This window comes from Mytilus californianus, unplaced genomic scaffold (assembly GCF_021869535.1).
Source record: "Mytilus californianus isolate M0D057914Y unplaced genomic scaffold, xbMytCali1.0.p SCAF_6, whole genome shotgun sequence".
Lineage (NCBI taxonomy): Eukaryota > Metazoa > Mollusca > Bivalvia > Mytilida > Mytilidae > Mytilus > Mytilus californianus.
Genome location: NW_026262712.1, coordinates 46,952,762 through 46,979,166, shown reverse-complemented (window position 1 = coordinate 46,979,166; position 26,405 = coordinate 46,952,762). Strand labels below are relative to the sequence as shown.

Genomic DNA, 26,405 nt, shown 5'->3' with positions numbered 1-26,405 from the left:
ACAGCATATACATGTATATACATGTACACATTTGATTTAATATTTTACAGTGTGTTTCCATAGAAGATGTATTGAAACTTCACTCCATTCCATTAAACAGACCATTAACATTAGAAGATGTCAACGACATTGCTCCTGCTCTGTTGTTTCAGAAAACGTCATGTCAGGGGGTGGTGCATAAGAAAGAAGAAGGGGGTCATAAAGTTGAGGCCCCATCAGGACAAGGTGAGCAAGTGAAGAATTGAAAATATTTTGAAAATATGTCGTCATTGGTTTTATAAGCATGATATATGTGTATTTGTACATTTAGCAAAAGGTAAATTAAACATATTGTTTAGACAAAAATCACTCTTGATGGGGATAAGAGAATTCTGGATATCATGAGTAATTTACTCCAAAATATCAATGTATGTTTCACACACTGTGTGTGACACTAGGTGCATGACTGTCTTACTAGTAAGTGTTGAGTGAAACACTGTGGTACTGTTTGATTCAAGGTGATATTAAACACTCTTGATTTATGACCATGTCATACAAAGTTCTACATTGTGAAAATAATGAGATGTGGGATGATTGCCAATGAGACAACTATCAACCAGAGTCTTATAGATTATCAATGGTTTTTCAAATAAGAGGGTGTTTCTCAGCTACAATCTCATCAACATCTTCGCTAGCCAAGGGTTACAATCCAGTCCCCTTCTCTCTACCCTTGGCAGATAAAGCCAACATTTGTGATTACAATGCTGTGCCTTCAACTGGTAGTAAAAAGGCACGCCCATTTTGACTTCATCATTTTTGACCAATGGCAGCACTTGAACTCTCTTCAGTGTGGAGGTGTAAAAATGGTTGTGTCTAGTGTGTACAAATTTCAAGAAGCAGGAACGGAAAATATATGTTGACATTCCAACATTTGAGCAAGAAACTTGCCCAGGAACTTCAATTAGTTGATTAAGAATTTTAAAATTGTCACTAAATATTGTCCTATGTTTTGGGGGTAAAGACTTGTTGCGAAATCAGCATGTGGCAATTGTTTATTTACATTGTCTACATTTACACATGATCATCTTAAAAGTGCTTTTTGATCGGATGCAGCCAGTTACAACTGCGACCAATGGAATTCATTATACGACCGCAAAAAATTTTTTTGGGATCGTATAATGATATGATGTCGTCGTCGTCTGCATCATGGTCCGAAGACACATTTGGTTTCCGGACAATTACTTTAGTTTAAGTGAATGGATCTCTATGAAATTTTTCAAGAAGGTTCAATACCACAAAAGGAAGGTTGGGATTGATTTTGGGGATGATGGTCCCAACCGTTTAGGAATAAGGGGCCCAAAAGGGGCCCAAAACAAGCATTTTTCTAGTTTCAGGATAATAACTTTGTATATAAGTCTCTTGATTGCTCTGAAATTGTACCACAATGTTTAATACCACAAGTAGAATATTGGGATTCATTTTGGAAGTTATGGTGCCAACAGTTTAGGAATCAAGGGCCAAAAAGTGTGTAAGTTTATGGATCTCTCTGACATTGTACCACAAGGTTTCATATCACAAAGGGAAGGCTGGGAATGAGTTTGGGGGTAATTGCCCAAAACATGCAGGAATTAGGGGCCAAAAAAGGGCCAAAAACAAGCATTTTTCTAGTTTCCAGACAATAACTTGTGTTTAAGTGTATGGATCTCTGTGAAATTGTACTACAAGGTTCCATACTTCAAAGGAAAGGCTGGGATTGAGTTGGGGGTAATTGCTCCAAGGGGGAATTTAAAAAGTTTGGGAGGGGATTTTTTTCCAATTTTTTTAAAGGGTTCATATTTTTTTTTCAAAATTTTTCACAAATTTCAAATTTTTGAAAAGTTTCAAGAAGAAATCTGCAATTGCATAGTATTTCACAATAGATTTGTAGGATCTTTGACCACATTTTTGTGTGTGTCAGAAACCTATATTATGCCAAAAATTTAATCACAATCCAAATTCAGACAGTATCAAGCTTGAATATTGTGTCCAAATTTAACCCAACTGTTCAGGGTTCGACCTCTGCGGTCGTATCAGGCTGCGCTCAGCGAAGCATTTCATTACATCCTGGATCTGGAATTCTATCTTAATGTGCCAAGGATGGAGAGTAGGGAACTGGATCATAACCCTTGGCTAGCGAAGATGTCTCATCAAAGGGTGACAGCCCTTAGATGAGATATGTCAGAGAAACATCCTGGAGTTTGAAAGACCATTGATAATCTGTTTATTGCTATTTTGCCTGTGACATCATTGAGGTTAACATTGACTACAGCACGTGTGACCTTAATTTCTGGTGATAATTTTCTATCTCAAGCGAGTAGCATGCATATGATATGAAAATTTTATTATCACAAAAATAGATCAAAGGAAAAATACACAAAATAGAGATAATAAATGAAATTTATGAACACACCTATATATCACTATACAGCCTTCAACAATGAACAAAACCCATAATTTATAGTCCGCTACAAAAGGCCATGACATCACAAAAAGGGAAGCAATTGAAACAGGAATACAACAGCATGATTTATGACAAAAAACAATGAATGACAAACAGTAATTAATGATACCACTGTACACCACTGAACTACAGGCTCCTAAGGTAGTACAGGCAAATACATTGAATGATAGGATTGTTTGGAGATACATGTACCTTTTGTACTAAGAGTTAATTAATGACCAAAGATCAGCAGAATTCATTGAGAAATGTCTCTGTGTAGTACAATATGACAGGTTCATAAGTCATAGGGTTATCACTTCCTAGTACCACCAATCATTGGAATGATATTGAGATATGTCTGTAGCTGTGATTAGAAAGGAATATCGTGGTAAACAAAAGTGGATGAGGTAATATAATAACAAAAAAAGACAAAAATGGACACGAAGGTTAACATGGTTAACACATATTTCTCATCCATTGTCCAAGTAGCTAAATTTTTAATTGAGTTATTTCTAATACAGCTTTGCTGATTTTAGATTTAATCAATTAAAATAATAAATCTCCTAGACATTAAATTTTTGTTGCTATTGGAAACAGTTTATTGCAAAATAGAATTAGTCTTTTTTGCAATTGTGTAATTCCCCTAATTTCCATTACCGGTAGTAAGATTAACATGGTCCTCATGACAATATTTGAATACAGGTTTCTACTAGACATGCTAGATAACTTCATGTAATTTTAATGTATAAATCAGACAAAATTAGAAATGAACTTGTTCAGTTAAAGAATAAGTATAATATAAAAATAAGTAGAAGGAAGCAATCCTACTTTAACCAGTATAGGAATACATTTAAAGATAAGAAGATGTGGTATTGTTGGTTGGCAATGAGACAACTATCAACCAGAGACCAATTCAGGTAGACATGGTAGATGACATGTGTTCTGATAGTCCATACCTGCCAACCCTCCCGTTTGGAGCGGGAGTCTCCCGTGCTAACGATGGAATTCCGGAAATCTCCCGCTTGCTGGTCCGCTCCCGCGCGGGAGTATAGAATCTCTGGCTTTTTCATTACTTTCAATAGAAATAAAAAAACAATCGACAATCATTTGAAAACTTTGGTCAGAAGTTTTTATGTTCGATATACAATGATATATAAGTAGTAGAAATTCAGTTCTGCTATGTCAACTCCTACAAGATAGAGGTCTTTGTCTGGACCAAGCGACAGTGTTAAAAAGAAGAAATTGATAACTGCAAATGATTTGAATGAAAGATTTTCAATTTTTACGACCAAGTTCACTTGGCAATGAATCTTTTTGCACATCATGTTCAATGAACTTATCGATTTCTTCTGGTGGTCTGTACGATGTTTAAAAGCATGCTTAGTGTGAGACTCACAACAAAATCAAAATATGGAATGTTATGAGTTATTAGACTCGGAGGTATTGAAAAAGGCTATAAAAAAAAAAAAACCCACAGTGTATAGATCATAGATTATAACCATCATGACCATGAATTGAAGAAATAAAGTATATTTATTAACTCTCTTTGGTGTTTTGTAGATGAATACGTAAACAGGTCATATATTTAACTTTAAAATGTTGTTCGCGCAAAATCTCCCACTCAGCTGTCATAGCTGAGAGGGAGATCTCCCTCTTTGAAGGTTTCAGAGGTTGGCAGGTATGTCTGATACACATGCCAACAGATGGGACTGCTATCTGGCATGTCTGGGTAACATCTGGTGATTGTTAATTCATAAAAAAAAAAAAACACACCATAATGAAATAAAAACTGTATTTTTATTTTTCAGTTTGGGGATTTGGGTTCCTGTTTGTGACAATTATAAATATATGCTCGCTCTCTGGAGCTGTTGTTTTACCATGTATGAAGAAGACATTTTACCAGAAAGTCCTTATTTTTATGGTTGGCCTAGCTGTAGGGAGTTTGGCTGCCAATGCACTTTTGGTCCTGATACCTGAGGTAAGTACTGACTATACACTCAGGGTGGTTGTTGGTTATGTAATCTGTGAAAGAATCGAGAAATCTGTAATTTGAGAAATTAAAAGTAATGTTTTTAGTAATACTAGACATATGCAAAACAAATGTTTAAATTACTGGTGATCTGTTATATAAGAAATGTTAGAAATTGAAACTGATGTTTTTAGTAACACAGAAAAACAAGACAAATGCAAAACAAATGCTTAACATTTGCTTAAATTAAACGTTGTTAGATTTTGAAATAACAGTAAAAAAAAAAGAAGAGACCAAGGGGACAATCAAAAATCATAAGTCAAAGAAAATCAGACAATTTATTTATCAATATGAAGTTGGCACGACTTTATGTAGCAAGGTATACCTGTAAAAGCAAAATAATTCATTGATCTGATATCAGATTACATCTTGAATACCCATACTTTATTTTTTTTGTATTAAACACTTTAAAGATTTTCTCCTGTCTGGGACATGTTTCCAATTTTATATCTCATTCTAGCAATATAATCTTTCCTACGTCATAAGGCAACCAATGAGAACTAATATTTGTTACATGATAGTTACAAGCATGACAAGATGGCGTGAATATCATATGAAACTAAAATATAGCTTCACACCGTGATGCAAAGCTAAAATGAAAAACAAGAAAAGAAAAACAACTGTCTACAAAACATCACATAGAAAATTAAAGACTGAGCAACATGAACCCCGCAGTATAGGGGGTTATCTCATGAGCTACCGATCACATTTTTTCCCCTTGTATGTCATGTATGTGCAATCAAAAGTAAAACCTTTCTTCCTTTTAAATGATGAAATAGATAAATGTTTTACAAATCATAACAAACCACAAGGATGATATGCATCAACAAATTATAATTCATTATTACCCTTGGTCTATCATTATTACCCTTGGCCTATCAGTATTACCCTTGGCCTAAGGGCAATTAAAGGTTATTATAGGCCACAGGTGTTATAATGCAAACAGATGTAAACATATAACAGAAATATGGTTGACATGTGTTCCTTTAAAATATATAGACATGTCAGTGTTGTGTCATCAGGGTACAGAATGAACTTTTTTCATTTTTTTTTATTAAACCCAGCTTAGTGAAGCAAAGGGATATATTGTGATTATTGTGTCCATCTGTTTACTGCTCCATTAATTTGTCTGTTACACAAGCTGAAATCTGTATTCATTATTGGGGTTACTCTTTCTAAACCAGTGAAAGGATTTTAAAAAATGATGAATTTTACACATTTTTTTCATTTTTGCATATTATCAGTCAAGGGTCTAACTTAAATAAGTTATTAGAAAAAAATAACATACATTTGTTATTGAGGGCTAAAAAATTAAACATCTGTGATAGCAAATGTATGTTACATGTTTCAAAGGGGCATTATACATCCTTTATTTTGTTAAATCGTGTACTAGCTCTACTGATATTATAATTGTCTTTATGTATATTAAACTTTAGAAAGATATAACAGCCCATAGTTTGCCAATCATGCATAACACACCCATGTTATTACAGAAAAAATATGCCTGTAATAACTAAAGGGTGTTATTACAGCTTCTCTTACATCTCTTCAAAGCCTTTTCTCCTACATATATCACAATGTATTTTAATTTATTGTAATAAATAATGATAAGAGCATGTAATGAGGTTCTGCGCAAGCTTCCTAGTCATTCCCAAGTGTCTCATGTAATAAGTTAAATGCCTGTAATAACTAAGCCTTGTTATTACAGCTAAGTTATCACTTGAAAGCCTTGTCTCATTGATTTACCATGGTTGATCAAAAATGTATTAATTGAATTGGAAAATTAGTTTTCAAGGTTATGTATTAAGTTACTGCGCAAGTTTCAAGAATTCCCAAGTGCCCACAGAAAATAAAAACTTTTATGGTACATTTAACTGATAACAAACATATATTACTACAGATTAAGAGAAAGTATTTGTAATAATACATGTATGTTATTTTTCTCTAATAACTTATTCAAGTTACACCCTTGACCGATTATCTTGAAAACTATAATAGATGGACAGAAACTTTGAATAGCACAAATTATCTGCAAGATAAGATATACAAAATTAAACATAGCAGAAATTGTCAGTCAACTCCTTATTGAAGTTATTGCCCTTTAATGACAATTTTTACCAAATTTTATTAAGAAGATTGAATAGTATATTCCTGTGCTAGATCACAGTTTTAGTACAGACTGAAATGTAGTTCTATAATACCAGGAACTCCTTGTAAAGAATAATTATTATTACTGGTTTCCTAACATATTGTTACTTCACATTGTAGGCATTAGGACTTATGTATACAGAGGACCATGAGATCAGAGACAACTATATAATAAAATCTGCTACTGTAATTGCTGGAGTTTATTTGTTTTTCCTCATTGAAAGATTTTTGAAAATAGCTCTGAAAATTAAACAGGTAATAAATTGCACAAGTATTTTGTTAAATATATAAATGTATCATTGCATGATTTAAAGATATTGTTTAGAGCTTTAGAAAATTGGAATTGGTGTAATGTACTTTTTGACTAACAAAAGTTCATATGAGTGTCGATAGAAATGCAGTATTAATATATAACCTTTGTTTTACCCAGAAGGACAACTTCCACTTATACTTTTAATAGGGGATTTGAAAAGCTGCCACATAGTCTTAAAATACAATAAAACATTTTAAGCTTTAAAAAGTTTTCAGGAACACATTGTCATTCAGTTTAAAGAATATCTCTTGTAATTTACAATGATTGAAAAATTCACAAAAAGTTTAAAATATTTTTCAATTGAAAATGTACCATGCTATAGATCGAGTTACATTCATATAAAAAAGACCATTCTTATAAAAAAGAAAAACAGGGAAAAGGAAGTTACTAGTCTACGGAAAATATTGAAACCCTGGAATATGATATACTGCATTGCTATTTTCATTCTGCATATTTTGATAATACATTATATACTACCTTGGATACTTCCTTGGAATCCCCCCCCCCCCCCCCCTATTAAATGTAATAACTGTATTGGCAGTCAGTGCTTGTACTAAATAAATGAATCTGGACAAACAAAGTTTAGAACATTTTACTTCATATAAATTTTAGAACTTGTAAGTTCTTTGCCATATATTTTATAAAAGAAACAACACAACAGAACAACACAACAGAAATGCTTAGGTAATGGCATGGGTGGCTATAATGTTCATAATAATATTCGTTGGTTCAATGGAAATATGAATAAATGGAGATCTGGGGATAAACATCAATGTCACACCAACCCAATGACAAAAATAATCAGAAGACATCAATAGAGCAATATTTAGTCTTCAACAATAGACAGGTATATGTAAAATAAGTTTTAAAAGCTCTAAATTTTCCTGAGTCTATAAAAACTAAATAAATTAAACAGAAGCAAGTCAAAGACCATAAACCCTGTATATAAAGGTCAAACTAAGAACTGATTAATGACTTTATTATAGAGTGATAACCTTTTAATTGAGGTTCAGACTGCAAACTGCAAATGTATTACCACAGCAGAAGAAATGGGTTACCTGACAATCCAATAGGTTTTCATTTAATAGATGTGATGTTTAAAGTAGTTTTGAGTGTATTGCTATAAGATTATGAAGAACATTTATGGTGACCTTTAAATGTCTGATTTTGTGAACCTGTATTGTTTGGCTGCTCTTTCATAGGAAGTTTTATACCTAACTATATTTTGATTTTTTCCTTACACATAGATTTATGAATCTGTATTGTACTTTATGTGTTGTTGTTATCAAGATGGACCAGAAATTTGTAAAAAAAAAAAAGAAATGAATACAATTTGGTTGTTAGCATGTTCCCACATACATGACATAATTTATGAAATAAGAAAATAGTGCATCTATTTTGACAACATTTAATGCTTTTTCTAATTCTCCAAAACTGTATTGCTAACCCATGATACATGTATTGTTATATGCATGATATAGCTGTAGTTAAAATGCACTTTTATAACTTTTTATACAGACACCAACTCATAGTCATGGACATGAATATTATGGAGTTCCTAATGAGGTAATTTATATGTATTATCACATGCATCACATGACAGTGCTAGGGCAACATCTAGGGATCACTTCTGTGGTTTGTATCACATGCATCACATGACAGTGCTAGGGCAACACCTAGTGATCACTTCTGTGGTTTGTGCTGCACTAACTTAGAAAAAGCATTCAACCAAACTTGCACATGACATGAAATTGTGCACTACTATTTGAATTTCTGGTCTGAATGATTTTATGTGTTTTCCATACCATAACATAGTCCTTGCCATTTCTGCTTATTTTATTTGGAGATGGCAGGCAACACATATTCACACATTTGTTTAGATATATATATAAAAGCAATATTCAGAATTAATTTCTTGAACTAATTAGGCTTAAAATGCAAATCTTACATTCGACAATGAGTAGGCCTTATTATTAAGATTTCAGTGCTCATTGACATGCTCCTTGATAATTTTCATCAGGTATACATCAAACAAAAAATTTAGCAAATTTGGGAAATTTGAAAAACACTAGAATAAATAAAGTAATGTTGAAATGACTATAAGCAAATTAGATTTCTGACTTTAATCTTAACTTGTAACATAAGCATTTGATAAACAGTTACCTAAACATGTGTTTGTTACTACATGTATTAATCACATATTAGCGAGTGACTTGGTAGGCTGTTAATTCCTTTGTTAATGGATTTTCTCTTCTTATTTTATATGGGACTTATCAGTGAATTGTTAGATATTACAGCAGGAGAAAAGTTCTTAACAAATTTGTTTCCTGTGTTTTTGATGGGTATAAAACAAAAGCAGGAGTTTAGTTAATGGTATGTTATCTAATTTGCCATTGTCAACATTAAAAGCACCCTGTTAATTGAAATACCAAAGTACATTGTACGTAGAATCTTATATGGCTATGACTTTAAAATGAACTGCCCATACTACTAATGACATGAAGTGAAAAGCTTTTCTATAAACAGATTTGAAATATCTGTGTTAGTTTCCATTTATAGGATAATAGATATAGGTGAGGTATGATCTTTGATTCATTTCACAGTTTCTACAGACAAAGAAGTATTATGGATGTTTACAAATACATTGTCAAACAACTCCCTCATTCAAGGTGATCTTCAGACTGCTATCTATTCTAATCTTAAACCTGTTTGAAGTGGTCTGCGTTTGTTCATGCAGTTTTTAGGCACTTGTACCATTGATTTGGTTTATTTGTTTTTTCTATATTGATTCTGCATTTCACAGTAACAGATCTGCAGATGTGAGAAACCATAGTATAAAACTTTATTGACTGGGGAAAAGATGAGTTGATAAAATCATCAATTTATGAATAGCAATCAGCTAAGTTGCAACCGTAAATCCTACTATTTATTAACTCAGATGGCAGAAATGATTTATACATAGTTGTTTAAAATATATGTTCTATTTCTGTCTTTAAACATGACAAACAGAGACAATATATAATTCCAATTTGTCATCTTTGATAAAAGCTTGTGAAATCAACTTATATTAGCCTACATCACAATAATATTCCAAGATTTACATATTTAGAATATTTAACCTTTGTATGAATGTGAAAGTTCAACTTTTGTAGAAGATTTATAAAAACTTTCAAAATTAGACAATTGGGATTTTATGAGAAATTAGACTACTAAAAACGTGCATTGAAGACACATCATTTTGCTGCACTTTGTAAAATTTGTTATGTGATAGATTATATATGCTGTCCATTATTCAAAGCTGTTGGTAATTGCACCTTAATGGGAAAAAAAACAACAACAAAAATCTAGAAGCAACTACAATAAATTAGCTTCCTTCCTATTTTAACAAATTGAATGTTTTTTTTCTGTTGTTAGAGTGATTTGTATATTTTCACACATTCCATCTGATAACTCAAAGTTTGCTTTCATGGAAAATGAATTTTTATACGACCGCAAAAAAATTTTTGTGGTTGTATATTGGTATGACGTCGGCGTCGTTGTCGTCGTCGTCCGAAGACACATTGGTTTTCGCACTCTAACTTTAGTTTAAGTGAATGGATCTCTATGAAATTTTACCACAAGGTTCAATACCACAAAAGGAAGGTTGGGATTGATTTTGGGGGTTATGGTACCAACAGTAAAGGAATTGGGGGCCAAAAAGGGGCCAAAAATAAGCATTTTTGTAACTTCCAGACATAACTTGTGTGTTAGTGTATGGATCTCTCTGACATTGTACCACAAGGTTCCATATCACAAAAGGAATGCTGGGATTGATTTTGGGGGTAATTGCCTCAAAATTTTAGGAATTAGGGGCCAAAAAAGGGCCAAAAAACAAGCATTTTTCTAGTTTCATGACAATAACTTGTGTGTAAGTGTATGGATCTTTCTGAAATTGTACTACAAGGTTCCATATCACAAAGGGAAAGCTGGAATTGAGTTTGGGGGTAATTGCCGAAATGTTTAGGAATTGGGGGCAAAAAAGGGGCCAAAAATAAGCATTTTTCTAGTTTCCAGACAATAACTTGTGTTCAAGTGTATGGATCTCTCTGAAATTGTACTGCATGGTACCATACCACAAAGGGAAGGCTTGGATTGATGATGGGGGTAATTGCCTCAATATTTTAGGAATTAGGGGCCAAAAAGGGGCAAAAAACAAGCATTTTTCTAGTTTCAGGACAATAACTTGTGTGTAAGTGTATGGATCTCGCTGAAATTGTACTGCAAGGTACCATACCACAAAGGGAAGGCTCGGATTGATGATGGGGGTAATTGCCTCAATATTTTAGGAATTAGGGGCCAAAAAGGGGCAAAAAACAAGCATTTTTCTAGTTTCAGGACAATAACTTGTGTGTAAGTGTATGGATCTCTCTGAAATTGTACTGCAAGGTACCATACCACAAAGGGAAGGCTGGGATTGAATTTGGGGGTGATGAATCATAAGGGGGTTCAAAAAATTTGGGGGGGGGGATTTTTTTTTTTCCTTTTTTTTCTTTTTTTCCTTTTTTTTTTCTTTTAAAATTTTCCATTTTCAGTTGGTTATTTCTGATTTATATTTAAAAGCAAATAATAATGATATGGTAGGAGATGCACACCAAACAGGATGTGTAAATTATTATATAATAAGTATTGTGCAATAGCAAGAAATTTTCAATTGCACAGTATTGCACAATAGCAAGAAATCTTCAATTGCACAGTATTGCGCAATAGCAAGAAATCTTCAATTGCACAGTATTGCGCAATAGCAAGAAATATCCAATAGCACAATATTGCGCAATAGCAAGAAATTGTCAATTGTACAGTATTGCGCAATAGCAAGAAATATTTAATTGCACAGTATTGTGCAAAAGAAGATACTTCGTATAAATTGCTTATTTCTTGACCAATTTCAATGGGGTTTTATTCTTGAATTCTTGGGGTTCTTTAATATGCTGAATCTAACCGTGTATTTAGTTTTTGGATTTTGGGCCCCGTTTTTAAATTGGTCCACATTGAGGTCCAAAGGGTCCAAAATTAAACTTTGTTTGATTTCATCAAAAATTTAATTATTGGGGTTCTTTGATATACCGAATCTAACCGTGTATTTAGATTCTTAATTTTTGGTTCCATTTTCAAATTGGTCTACATTAAGGTCCAAAGGGTCCAAAATTAAACTTAGTTTGATTTTAACAAAAATTGAATTCTTAGGGTTCTTTGATATGCTGAATCTAAACATGTATTTAGATTTTTGATTATGGGCCCAGTTTTCAAGTTGGTCCAAATCGGGGTCCAAAATTAAACTTTGTTTGATTTCAACAAAAAATGAATATATTGGGTTCTTTGATATGCTGAATCTAACCATGTATTTAGATATTTGATTTTTGGGCCCCGTTATCAACTTTGTCCACATTGAGGTCAAAAGGGTCCAAAATTAAACTTTGTTTGATTTCATCAAAAATTGAATTCTTGGGGTTCTTTGATATGCTGAATCTAACCATGTATTTAGATTTTGGATATTGGACCATAATAGGTGAATGTCAAATTTAAAATTTTTAAGTTCTTAGACCACATTCATTCTGTGTCAGAAACCTATGCTGTGTCAAATATTTAATCACAATCCAAATGCAAAGCTGTATCAAGCTTGAATGTTGTGTCCATACTTGCCCTAACTGTTCAGGGTTCAACCTCTGCGGTCGTATCAAGCTGCGCCCTGCGGAGCATTTTATTATGAAAATGTTTTGTGATTTAAACAATAAAAAGAGGATAATACTGATATAGGATAGACTGTTTTCTTGTAAACATCTGAAGCATTTTGTTTGATAGATATATAAAAAAAAATCAAGTTCAAGGGCTTAAAGTTGGCTTCATCAAAATTCCATTTTTAATGTGTAATCAATTCAATCACTAATTGACTACAATGTAATTGCACTTGTTTGTTAGGAAGGAAAACTTGAGTTACGTAAAAAAAAAATTATATATTTTTTGTATTATTTTAGCCAAATGCAGAGGAGAACCAGTATCCAAGTATTAAACAAAATACACCCGTAAATGTCAACGCTAAATACAAAAATACAAATAATTTACCAGTACACCTCCATATGAGTAAATCAGAATCGTCATTTTCCAGTACTCGGCCATTAGATGATAAAACTCCTAGCATGGGAAGTTTTGACACACTGGAAGATAAACTTGATACAGATGAACGCAGTTCCAATAATGGTGGGGTACGTTTAGTGTTGAATTAGTATTAAACACAAAAAATTACAAAATACAGAAAATAAACCTTAAAAAAAAATGTTATCAAAAAATCATAACAAAAAAAAACCAATTTAATCTGTTAATATAAATATTACATGTTTATGTAGATGTGTAAATTTGTATATATATATATATTATGTCTTAAAAGTCTGTTACAAATCTTTAAAAATTGGGGCATACATTTTAAATGTTTTAATTGTTTAATGTGTTCTTTGTAAAACTGATATATTTTATGTTAGTATCATATGTATGTGGTGAGACTATAATAGATTATTGAATCTTCAAATATCAAGTTTGTTTGTCATCTTTTTCATGGTTATCATGGTTACACTTGAGGATAATAAGTATTGTAGAAAAGCTGCTTCTGAAAGCTATAGACTAAAAATGGCCAAAGTTGGTATCATTACCTTCCTTTATCCTTTTAATTATACAAATCAAAGGAAGACTTTGACAGTTTCACAAGAGACAGTGAAGCAGTACCAAAAACATTAAATTTGGGGGATCTTTGAAAGCACATGAATATAAATTATTGGTAGTTAATTTTATCTTTATTTCATATTCATATGGTAAAAAAAATTATGAATAGTTTTGTTTCTAAAACAGTGGCTTAAAATATGTTCATGTACTTACTTGTAACTAAATAAATACCAGAGGCTCTCTTAATAATACTTGTATCCAAGACCTAACATCAACTTTAAATACAGCAAAAAATGCATTGAAAACAAACTGGATAAAGTGTGATATTTATTTGTTATTAAACATTCAAACTTTAAATTTCTAGTTTCTAAATGGTGAGGCCAAAAGATCGGGAAAAAAAGAGAAAAAGCAAGTGGCTACGGTAGCTTGGATGATCATATTTGGAGATGGTTTACATAATTTTATAGATGGTTTAACAATAGGTGCAGCATTTACAGATAACATATTGGCAGGGATCAGTATATGTGTGTCTGTATTCTGTGAAGAGTTACCTCATGAGCTAGGTAAAAAAAAATATTTATAAAAGTATGACCTGATTGTGACTTTGAGATGAAGAACAGTAATAAATGCTCTGTTCCTTTGCTTTTGTTTTTTTCATGTGCATGGTGATTTCTTGTGTTGAATCGATACACCATATCCTTTCCATTATATGGTATGGATTTATATGGTACAATAATTAATGATAAAGCTAGGAAATAATCTTTATATTAAAATATTTAATAGCACTTTGCTTGCAGCTATTTATCATTGCCAATCAAGGTAACAATTGAGGAATCAAGGGCAGTAAATCTGGTCTCAAAATGCTTTGATATTTTATATGGAGTCTGAACTGAAAGTTACTCTTATATTGATAGTTCAGTTAACTATTAGTGCATTGTTTAAAGTGTAGAATATCAGCAGACTTACATTTGAGCTATATTATTTATAAATGCTATAACACTCTGATAAGAACCTACAATTTTGTCTTAAAAGCCTTGACTTTACAGCAATAAAGATAGGAAAAGAAATTGACTATGTGAAGTCTGTGTACACTTTTGTCAAGCATTGTCTAGTTAAAGTAGTTCTTTTTACATTCTTTTTTCAATTGTAAACATAAGACAACTGGTAAAACTTTTTTTTCATTTTCAACTTCCCGACTTTCTTATTACTGTTTTTTTGTCCCCACACAAAGCGTTGCAGGGGACCTAGAAATTCCAGACTTCCCTCTGTCTGTCTGTCAGTCTCTCCATCTGGTCTTGTTAGCACTCTCACTTATACAATTTTACCAGATTTTTATGAACTTTTTATCAAAGGTCTGTATCACCACTGTTAAATCACTAAAATCAGAACAGATCAATTAGTCGACTTTAGTTTAAGTAAATGGATCTCTATGAAATTTTTTAAGAAGGTTCAATACCCACAAAAGGAAGGTTGGGATTGATTTTGGGGATGATGGTTCCAACCGTTTAGGAATTAGGGGCCTAAAAAGGGGCCCAAAACAAGCATTTTTCTAGTTTCAGAATAATAACTTGTGTATAAGTATTTCGATTGCTCTGAAATTGTACCACAATGTTTAATACCACAAATAGAAGGTTGGGATTCATTTTAGGGGTTATGGGTGCCAACAGTTTAGGAATTAAGGGCCAAAAAGGGGCAAAAAACAAGCATTTTTCTAGTTTCCAGACACCAACTTGTGTGTAAGTGTATGGATCTCTCTGAAATTGTACTACAAGGTTCCATACTACAAAGGAAAGGCTGGGATTGAGTTTTGGGGTTATTGCTCCAAGGGTGGTTTCAAAAAATTGGGGGGGGGGGGGGGGGGGGGGGGGGGGATTTTTTCCCAATTTTTTTAAGGGATTCATATTTTTTTTCAAAATTTTTTAAATTTCGAATTTTTGATAAGTTTCAAGAAGAAATCTTCAATTGCACAGTATTGCGCAATGGATTTATAAGATCTTTGACCACATTTATTTTGTGTCAGAAACCTTTATTATGTCAAAAATTTGATCACAATCCAAATTCAGACAGTATCAAGCTTGAATATTGTGTCCAAATTTGCCCCAACTGTTCAGGGTTCGACCTCTGCAGTCGTATCAGGCTGCGCTCAGCGAAGCATTTTATTATGAAACTTATATGAAAGATTTATACCAGGATGGGCTTGGAACAGTGCAAACCAAACATTTAATTAAAATTATATGAAAAAAAACATTGCTAGCAATCTTGTGTCTGCATTAATGAAATGTTTAAAAAAAAACACTAACACCATTTTGGAGTTATTGCCCTTGGAAAGATTGAAATATATGCAACTGTTGTGGTCATTGGAACACTAGTCTTTAATTTAATCTGCTGCATCCTTATTAGAAGTAATAAGTAATGAAATTTATTCATTAAGCCAGAATCCCATATAGTTTTTATAAGACTCCTTGTTTGTCCGTCATCTGTCTGTCATGTCTGTTACTCATTAATACATATTATATATCTTCTGTATTAAGAAATGATTTGATATTTCGTTTTGAACATTACAATGTTGAATTGTACAATGTAAATAATTTTAAGATATACCGTGAATTCACTTCCAATTTTACAGTACTTTGAAATTTAAATATATCCACACAGCAGGTGAATTGGTCTGTGTTTAATATAGAGTTTGAGTAAACTTTGTCACTGACTTGTGTGCAATTTTTTTTTATTTTATCTAGTAGTCTTTATATCAACTTAAACTATAGAGTAAGGTAATTACTACATTTAATGTATTGTTAAATGTTATATATCATCCATTAAAAATTAAAATGAAGACAGCTCAGGGATTTTGACTTGTGGTATATAAAGATGTTCAGATTTACAATATCTCGAATTGATTGATTTTCTTATATTTTTGTATGAGTAATGTTCAGCTCAAATTGTACACACATCTAAGTGATTGTTTATAATTGTATGAGAATTATTGAATTATAAACATCGTCAGTTTATTTTTTTTATTTTTATTTTCAGGCGATTTTGCAATCCTGTTGAATTCAGGTATGACTGTGAAGAAGGCTCTGATGTATAATTTCCTATCAGCATGCATGTGTTATTTTGGTCTCATTGTTGGTATATTACTTGGAGAGAATACAACAGCACATGACTGGGTGTTTGCAATAGCCGCTGGAATGTTCCTGTATATATCTTTGGTTGACATGGTATGTTAGTTTTTTAGTGTATGAAATAGGAGAATTTAAGAGGAGATAATTCCAAATTTGCATTTTTATTTGCCCTTTATTTTTCATAGTCTGTAAATTCCTGTAAAATGAATCAGAGTGAATTGTTTGGAGTAAATCCATATAATAAAGGAGTTTAGAAAATAAGTAGGGTTTGTTCCATGAAATCATTTTTATGCCCCTGCTGCTGCAGCGGGGGTATTAAGTGTTACCCTTGTCTGTCTGTACATCCGTCCCAAAATTAGTTTCTGTTCTCTAACTTAAGTTTGCCTCAACCAAATGTTATGAAACTTGTACACAATAGTTATTGCTACAAAACACAGATCAAGGTTATATTTGGGAGGTGTCACTTCTACCGTTCTGGAATTATGCCCTTTATATATCGTTTCTGTTCTCTTACTTAAGTTTGCCTCAACCAAATGTTATAAAACTAATACACAATGCTTATTACCACAAAACTCTGCTCAAGTTCAAATTTGGGTGTTGTCACTTATACCGTTCTCAAGTTATGACCTTCATAACGTTATATGCAAACGGGGACATCATCTGTGTCTCATGGACACATTCTCCATATATTTTGAAATGAGTTTCAAAATTATAAATATCAAATGATGAGGACTTCCAGTGAAGAGCATAGTTTACATTAATGGTACTCAAATCAATATTAATGTAAGATACCAGTTGACTGGTATGGGCACCTGCATGACTCTATTTGTAATTTGCACTAGTGCTTTTCAATCCTAGAAGAAAAAAAGAAGTTGCTGCACTGTAACCACAAATAAGTTATATCTGCTTTATAAAGTGTCTTAAATGTGGGATTTTAAATCTTTAAAAAATTGCAATGTCTATGTTACATTCAGTAAATGACAGAACAGAAAGAAAAGGGAATCAATGAAAGTTTATTACAAGAAATTATGAAAAAGAACTCATGACTTTGAGGAAAGTATTTTGTCAATTTGCTCTGGCATTACATTTCGTGTTTGTTTGATTGTTTGTTGGTGTTTAATGCAAATATCAGCAGCCTTCGTTATATCATGGGGGCAAGTTGTTATTGCCAGAGGAAGCTAGAGTATCTAGAGAAAACTCCAAAGTTTGGCAAGAAAACTGGCAATGCTTATCAATTGAGATTGGAGTCAAACCCATCTCGCTGCAAATAGTGATCGACCTCATAACATAAGAGTTTACAGCTTAGTAATCAATATGCAGACAACTTTCTTAATCAATTAGGGTCTTCAAGGCCACGTCAAATCATATTCATTCTGATGGGTTCAAAGTGTATTGTGATACACAGCAATGTTTATTGACATGACACAAAATCTCTACATGCACTTGACAAAACTCTAACCAAGGAAAAATCTTATAATTGCTGTTCTTCATGACAATGTAGTCTTTAATACAGAGAAAAAACCCTCAGCTCACAGCAAATTAAGGGCAGCATCTAGTACCTGTTAAGCAAAAAGTCTTTGCTAGATGTCAATAATGTCACACCTGCGCATTAGAGATCTGACACATTTGCAATTTTCATTTCAGATGCCAGAAATGAACAGTGCAGCAGAGTCCGAAGAAAATAAGAAGAATATAGGTTCATTTCAGATCTTTATTCTACAGAATGTTGGATTAGTTCTTGGATTCACTGTAATATTGATAATGTCTATTTATGGAGGGGAAATTAACTTTGAAAAATGAAGGTGTAAGCTTAAACAAAAAACAAAAGTTTGAGTGTATAATGTGGGATATATATTTTGTTTTAAATATACATGTTAATAACTGTTTGAAACAGATGTAAAAAGGAGGGATTACTATTATTTATGACATTTTTGTATTAATAATTGTATTAAATTAATGGAGGGGAAATTAACTTCTAAAAGTGAAGAAGACACAGTATGCTTTCTGTTGGGAAGATGGAGGGGGAAAATGATCATTGAAAAGGAAATATATAAGTCACGAAGTGGACAAAATTTTTGAGTGTGTAATGTGGGATATATATTTTATTTTAATCATCATGATCATACAGGATAACTGTTTGAAACAGTTTTGAAAAGGAGAGATTATTATAATTCATAACACTTTTATATTATGATTTTATCACTTTAATGGAGGGGGAATTATCTTTGAAAAATGAAGAAGACACAGTTTGTTTTCTGTTGATAAAATGGAAGGGGGGAATTATCATTTAAAATGAAGGTTTAAATTAAAACATTGTAAGGGCTGTTCTATAAAAACATACATGGGACCCAGGGAAGTCACTTCCAAATCTCAACTATGGGTGGGTGTCATCTATGATTTTGCATAGTGGAAATGTAAGTTAAATTCTAATATTCCTCTATAGGTGGTTAGCCCATTTTTACAGTGCCTTCCCTGGGTATCATATATGTTTTAATGGAACAGCCCTAAGCAAAAATTTGAGAGTGTAATGTGGAATATATTTTATTTATACATGATAACTGTTTGAAACAGTTTTAAAAAGGAGGTAATATTATAATTCATGACATTTTTATATCAATGATTTTATTTAAATACATTAATGCCAAATTATTATATTTCATTAGGTGATTTTCATATATGATACATGATTATTGCAGAGGTCGACTTAACAAAATTTAAAAGTATGGCCAATAGGGCCAGTTAGATTTACTGGCCCAACTCAAATAAAATTTGCCCTAATAATACTATCTAAGTGAAAAAATAGTCAGATGTAATGGCCAATGGGGCCAGTAATCTTTATGTTTAACTGGCCCTATCGAAATTCTACTGGCCTTGGGCCAGAGGGCCAGTGCTTAAGTCAACCCCTGTAATATTGTTGACTTACACATTTTCTTTAAGTGAATGCAAAGTTATACTTCTACCATAAGTTTTTTTATATTGAGAATATCAATAGAACTTTCCTGTGATATTTGAATTTTCTTTCATGACATAGAAGAATGTTTGGATCTCACAATTAATCATTAGCTTCCCAGGCACAGCTATTTAGAATACATATGTTATGCTGATGTCATATTTTTTATAAAATAATTTCAACCAGGAATTTTGGCATCAAATCAATAAGTTTATTTAAAACTGTTTTTTTCATATTGAAAAATATGGATTGTTTATATGTATTATTTATCAATATTCTCTGGAATGCTACTCATATATGGCACTTTTATCTGTCTAATAATTACAGTGTTACAAACAAAAAGTCCATTTTCAAAGATGAAACAATTTCTTCCTTTTAGCCTAGTTTTAGAAAGATATAAAATAATTTATCTAACAATTTAAAAGATCAAATTGCTTTAGAAAGTTACGCTTTAAATACGATGAGCTATAATAAATTGTCTGACAAAGGCCATTTCTGATTGAATTCCAGTCCAATCGTGTATATTATTTATATTTTTATTAAATTCACTGATCATTATATATTTGATATGCTAGATGTTTTATAGTGCATTGTTTTTTGCTATTTAGATATCTACAACATAAACCTTATTTACAGAGGTATTTTGAATTCAGTTATTTGTGTACTGATTTTAATTTTATTATCATCCACATTCACACATAACTCATAAGACAATCAGTGTACGTGGTTTTCACAAATTTATTTTGATCATTATTTTCTTCAAAGTTATATAATGTTTGTTGTAATTTATCTAAGCATTGATAAAATCAAAAGTTTGAATACTGCAAATTCAGAAATTATTGCGAGGTTTTATTAATGTGAATAATGTGATTGGGTGAATATCTCAATAATAAGAACTCGCATTCTGATATCTGATACATATATCTGTATGCAGATTTTCCTGAAATCACAATAATTAATCTCACATTTATGTGAATTTTTCAAAAATTGCAGTAATAAATGCACGCAATAATTTCTGAATTTACAGTAAACAAAAAATATTGGAAGGATTAAAGATAAAATTGAGCATTTTTTTCATTAACCAGGTCCATTTCATTTAGAATTTTTTTGAAACTCACTTCCAGAAGCCCTTATCTGTTTGAATGCATTTAGAAGTAATAACAAAGACTTGTAAACCTTGAGTCAAAATACTGTGTCTTTGTAGGGTGACATGTCATCCTGTGGGCTGTTACCTTGTGAACTAGCACTCAATCGGTCTCAGTGTGACTGTGTTGGTCTAGTACAGAGCAGGGTTCATATTCATATTACATTATCATGTTCTAGTCCTGAATATGCATTTAATTTGCTACTGGACTTAAAACAGCAATCCATCCATCCATGCCGTTGTGATTCCTTCAATGGGTGTCTGGATAGGGCTACATTATATATATATATATACTTTACATAATACTGTAAAATAAAACCTGGGGTTTAGGAAAGATATTGATTTTTAAACTTAAGTTTAACATTTTTTTCTTGTTATACTTTATGTCTTATAAATTAAAAGTCACATATGTATTTTAACTAATATTCCAGATGTCAAAGACAATAAATGTGTTTTTCATCGATTGATTTGTCTTGACTATTAGATGAATGAATAACTTGGTAAACATCTGAAAATGTTGCTCATGTTTAATGGTTGTTGTAAAAGACTATTTGATGATTATCACCTGTCTGACTATTGGGCAATTAAAAGAGCCTTGATATATTTGCATGGGTAATTGTTTTACAAAATATTACTGTAAGAGAACAACATGATTATTAATATGATTGATAGTATTAGTACTGTGCAAAAGGAATTTTGTACAAATGTTATTTCAGCAGATGTTTATTAATGGGACAATGCCCTTAGCTTGTGTACAGGACATTTACCTTTATATCAAATGATGATCAATATAAACTGATCAGTATGTGCAAGGTTAATAGTTCATGCATGACAAAATCATAACTTCAAAAATATATTGCATATCAACACATTAAAAATACATTTATCAAGATCACAAGATTCTTTTATACAAGATTCAGATTTAAAATGTTTTGTTGTGTCAAATGTATTTAATGTTGCACCAAGTCTAGTGAAAAAGACTGTACTGCAGTGTTGTTCTAGTATGCTATGTATTTGTTATATGTCATGAAGGAAAGGAGATACAAGAAATACTTCAAAACAATCTTAACAAAATATATATTTTCATGTATTATTAAGTCTCTATGATTAATCTAGTCTTTTTAAAAATATATATATTTGTAATATAGCAAACATATTCCTGGTTTTAAAAATAGTGTTTAATATGTATAATGCTGTAGAAAGATTTATATTTCTTGGGACAAATTTCCTTTAAGTAAAAAGTATGAAATTCATTGACTTAACATTTTTGTATGTACATGTATTATTATATTAATATATTTTTAGTGTTATATAGCGTCAAATTTAATTGTTGGTTTATCTTATTGATTCTTTCTATCTTGCTTGAATAAAGCAAGTAAATTCACAAAAACAATCTTTCGAACTGATATACTGTAATATGGACAGAATAATTAGTACTTTGGAACCTGTTTTTACAGTAAAATACTCCTGCCTTCAAATTAGTAGACTGTCAAGACAATTTTTATTTCAGAACACATTTATTTCCTGTAAATTTCCTTGCTTTTTTTAATGTCCTATTTAGAAATTGTTTCCATAAATTAGTTATTGTTTAAAAAAGGATGTAAATGCAAAATTATAACATAACTTCTGATAAATTCAGATTCTCTTTAACAAACATAGAAAATAGCATGTAAATAGTAAATTTAGTAAATTTAGGACTGGTATATTTATTTATATGTCTTGAACCTTTGTGTTAGTATGTTTAGGTAGAAAGATAATTTGTTTATATGGTTTGATATTGTTGTGGTGTAAAACATTCAAGGTATTCTAAAATGTTACTAACATTTTTATTATTGAAGGAAATACCAGAATAACATATGTTGCATGATTTTTGTTTTAAGCAGTCGTGTTGATTTTAAGCATTTATATATTGACAGCATTTTTTAAGTGGTGTTTTATGAATTTTTGTATTTTGATAATTTAATCTCTTGCAAAAATCCATATGCTTATCAGAATCAGTTAGTTTTACAATGTACACTTATTATTTTAGAAACGAACTCCTTCAGTCAAAGAATACCTCAGATTAATTTGGGTATCCTTTTTAGGTCCCTTTGGTCATATATCTAACGTGGCAACATATTTTTACATCCCTGGCTTTCAGATGTTTATGTTTGTGTTTTAGTGTTCCTGATGAATCCAGAAAAGAGCTGTGGAGGCACGACATTTATAAAGTCCTTATTTTCATTTATGAAACAAATTTCTGTAAGCATCACACATAATTCTGGAATAATCTTTCGGGTACACTCAAAAGGAAAGTTTGCTAAGCCACATAAATAATTCATTTGGAAGCAATGAGGACCTAAGGGCTGTTCCAGGAATAATTGTATTGGGGTTCAGAAGGCATTTTTGTGTACCCTGCAGTTTGTAAATTTTTAATTGAAGTGTCCTCTGACCCCACCCAAAGCCCCAATTCCTTGCAATAACATCTTGAGCAGCACTCAGCAGCACAATCAAAATCTTCTAAGGTCTGTCTCGCCTTTGGGAGGTAAAACCTTAGGTAATTACAGAAATGAAAATTTATATCATCTATCTATTCTTTTCAATTCTATCATGAGGATATGTGAAGTGTTTAACACATTCAAGAAAGAATGCATGACTTGGAAATATCTGATAGTTGAAGTGCTAGATTAAGGATCTTGCATAAAAATATTACTAATATAACTTGATAACAATTTCTCAAAATAACATTCATGTTCTCCCAATATTTTTGATATGTTTATCTTTTATTTTTCCTATCTGTCTACTCAGATATTGTTATCCATCAGTTGAATTGAAATTACATGTAGAATTACAGACCATATTCTTCTATTGTTAGCATGGTATTAAGCTGTCAAAAGAGGTGTGTTTTGTTTTGTTTTGTTTTGTTTTATTTTATATAATTGATTGTGTGTTGCTTTAACTGTTTTGTTATGCAAATTATTCAGCATAGAATATCTCTTGTACAATTTGTACTGTTAGTTTGAATTTTTTTTCTTAATGATGTGCTGAAATTTTATACAACATGCAAAGATGGATATCATGATTGTGTGTTATCATAAAGTACTATCATAATTTTCAGTTTCTAATTACAAAAATATGTAAGTGTTATTTCAATTTTACATTTAGTCGAAATCCAATAGCTGCATATATTTTTATATTTGTATGAATTGTTTCAGTCTTAAATAAGAACATAGATATAAAAAGAGTGCTCTTGCCACAAAAGTACCTGTCTTAAAAGCATATTTTATTGAAAATTGTTTGTTCAGTCTTAAATTATCAAATGCTGTTGAAAACATTGTTACTCATAAAAGTCAGCCTTTCATTTCTAAATTCATGAGTTTAACACTGTTTCTGGCAATTTACATTTGACTTTGATCTTAAAATAACAATGATTGTCAGTTATCCAGTTGATGGTTCTATTCAGGTACTCTGGCTTCCTAATCCAACAAAACCTGGCTGCTAAGGTCGTTGAAAGAGGTGTTATTAACCAACAAATTAACAAATAAAACTCAGTAAAATTAGAAATGCCCAGGATAATCAGGAGGATGTACATTGACAATACCATGATTGATAAACCTAAGTTCTGCTTGAGCAGTTTCGATTTAGATACAATTTTGATTAAATTGATCATTTGCATGAAATAATGGAAGAGGTGTTTTTGTTGTGAAAGACACATTATTAAATAAATTTTTTCATGGAAAGAGGAAGTTTTCACTTGTTTCTTACATTTCGATTTTTAAATTATAAATTTGTTGCTACTTTTTCCCAATTATCTCCTCCTGAACATAATATGTACAAAATTATTAGCATTGCATGCTGATGTATTTATTATATATATCGTATATCAATTTTGAAAGTGTGAAATATGTCTCCTGTCACTTTTATTTCTTCATGAAGACATTTATTCAACTGGGGAAAAAAAGGATAGAATTATTTATGTTCAGGCAGTTGATGCAGTTAATACACTCTATTTATTAAAAAAAAATGATTACACAAATGTCCATATTTTCTATTTACACTAAATATTTATAACAATGTCTCAAAATGAAAACATACGTTATAAATATGGTTCATCTGAGGCGTTTTTCTAGATCTACCTGCATCAGGTACATTCAAAACCAAAGATTTGAAAGCCAAGGATTTATAGGTACTTTGATACGTGTCAAATCAGTGAATATAAAATAGCCTAATAAAAAAAAAAGGTCAACTTTGTCTCAAGTTATTTCTGATCCGCACTTTCTCAAATCATTCAATCAAAGTTTAATTAAAGCATCAGTTTTCATGCAAGCCTTTAAATTATGCAATTGTACTACCACTGTGTCGAAATAATTTAATGAAGGACCTTGTTTCATACAAATTTAAAAAAAAAATCCTATTTGAAAACTCAGTTGGCCCAAATTGAGTCAGATTGCATAGAGGGGGAATTTTTGGTAAGGATGATATCCAGTGATATCTCATAATCACTACAATGAAGGCTACTCTTAGACATACAAAGAATGTCCAATATTAATATGATTGATCTTAATTTCTAGTGCCTACCTAAATATATTATTTTCATTTCATACAAGCACAATTACATTCAGACTGTTCATAATGGAATCAGTTGAAACCAAATTGAAAAAAAAACATTTATTTAATTGTCGTCCATCTATTATGATTTAAGCCTTACTACAATAACAAATTTGGGGAAAATGCCAAATAATATAGATAAATGAATTAGGGGAGAATGACAAAAATTTGAATTAATGAATGAAGTCAATCATCACTGCCAGTTAAATGATGCAGCTTCTTTATAATTCCTTTCATGTTTTTACTGACTTATTATAGGGTCATATTCTAACTATAACAACTGCTGTAAAAAATTTCAATTAACAGGTTTCTATTATTTTTCTTTACTTATTTGTCAATCAAAGTTCAGTTTAGCATCTATCTTAATTAATGTTTTAATTTTAATATTTTTAATTAAATTATTCTATTTAGTAGAGGACTCATTCACCTACCTTTGTACAAAGTTAGTATTCACAGATCCAGTCTACTCAACATTCCAAGCTGCTCAAATAGCAAACAGTCAGCATATTTTGGTAAATTGGATCCTTGACTTGACATATTTAAGCATTGTTTTCAAGCCTTACATCCAGTCTTAAAGTCATATGAAAAGATTAAAAGATCTTCAGGCGATTTTGAAATATATTGAAAAATCAATTGACTGTAACTGTAACATGATTGCTATTATTATGAAATGACTAAAGGCATACATCATTCTACTTTATCATGTATAAGTGGTTATAGAATATATTTATTGTAACAGTATACAGAATTTATACTCATGTCAGTCAGACACACAAACTGTTCAGTTTTTAGAATGTCATATACAGTGATCTCATGACTTAGCTATAGGGCATAGTAATTTTTATTTAACATCATATTAGGATAACACTATGATAAGAATGAAAAATGTGTGCGTTTTAACATGATTCTCAGTAATAAAGACACGATATTATCCAAACAGTATTTAGTGTTATAATTGTTATCA

At 31.4% G+C, this 26,405-nt stretch overlaps 1 protein-coding gene across 1 annotated transcript in view; it reads left to right on the top strand.

Annotated features, from left to right (window-relative positions):
- The window catches only part of LOC127705547 (metal cation symporter ZIP14-like), a 36,253-nt gene extending 9,870 nt beyond the window's left edge, over positions 1-26,383 (top strand). Inside the window, exons 2-9 of the mRNA XM_052209873.1 lie at positions 51-225; positions 4,267-4,436; positions 6,756-6,890; positions 8,467-8,514; positions 12,960-13,187; positions 14,003-14,201; positions 16,669-16,856; positions 18,405-26,383. Coding sequence (XP_052065833.1) covers positions 51-225; positions 4,267-4,436; positions 6,756-6,890; positions 8,467-8,514; positions 12,960-13,187; positions 14,003-14,201; positions 16,669-16,856; positions 18,405-18,560 — 1,299 coding nt within the window. The 3' untranslated portion in view covers positions 18,561-26,383. The remainder of the gene's footprint in view (positions 1-50; positions 226-4,266; positions 4,437-6,755; positions 6,891-8,466; positions 8,515-12,959; positions 13,188-14,002; positions 14,202-16,668; positions 16,857-18,404) is intronic.
- Positions 26,384-26,405: the final 22 nt, after the last annotated feature.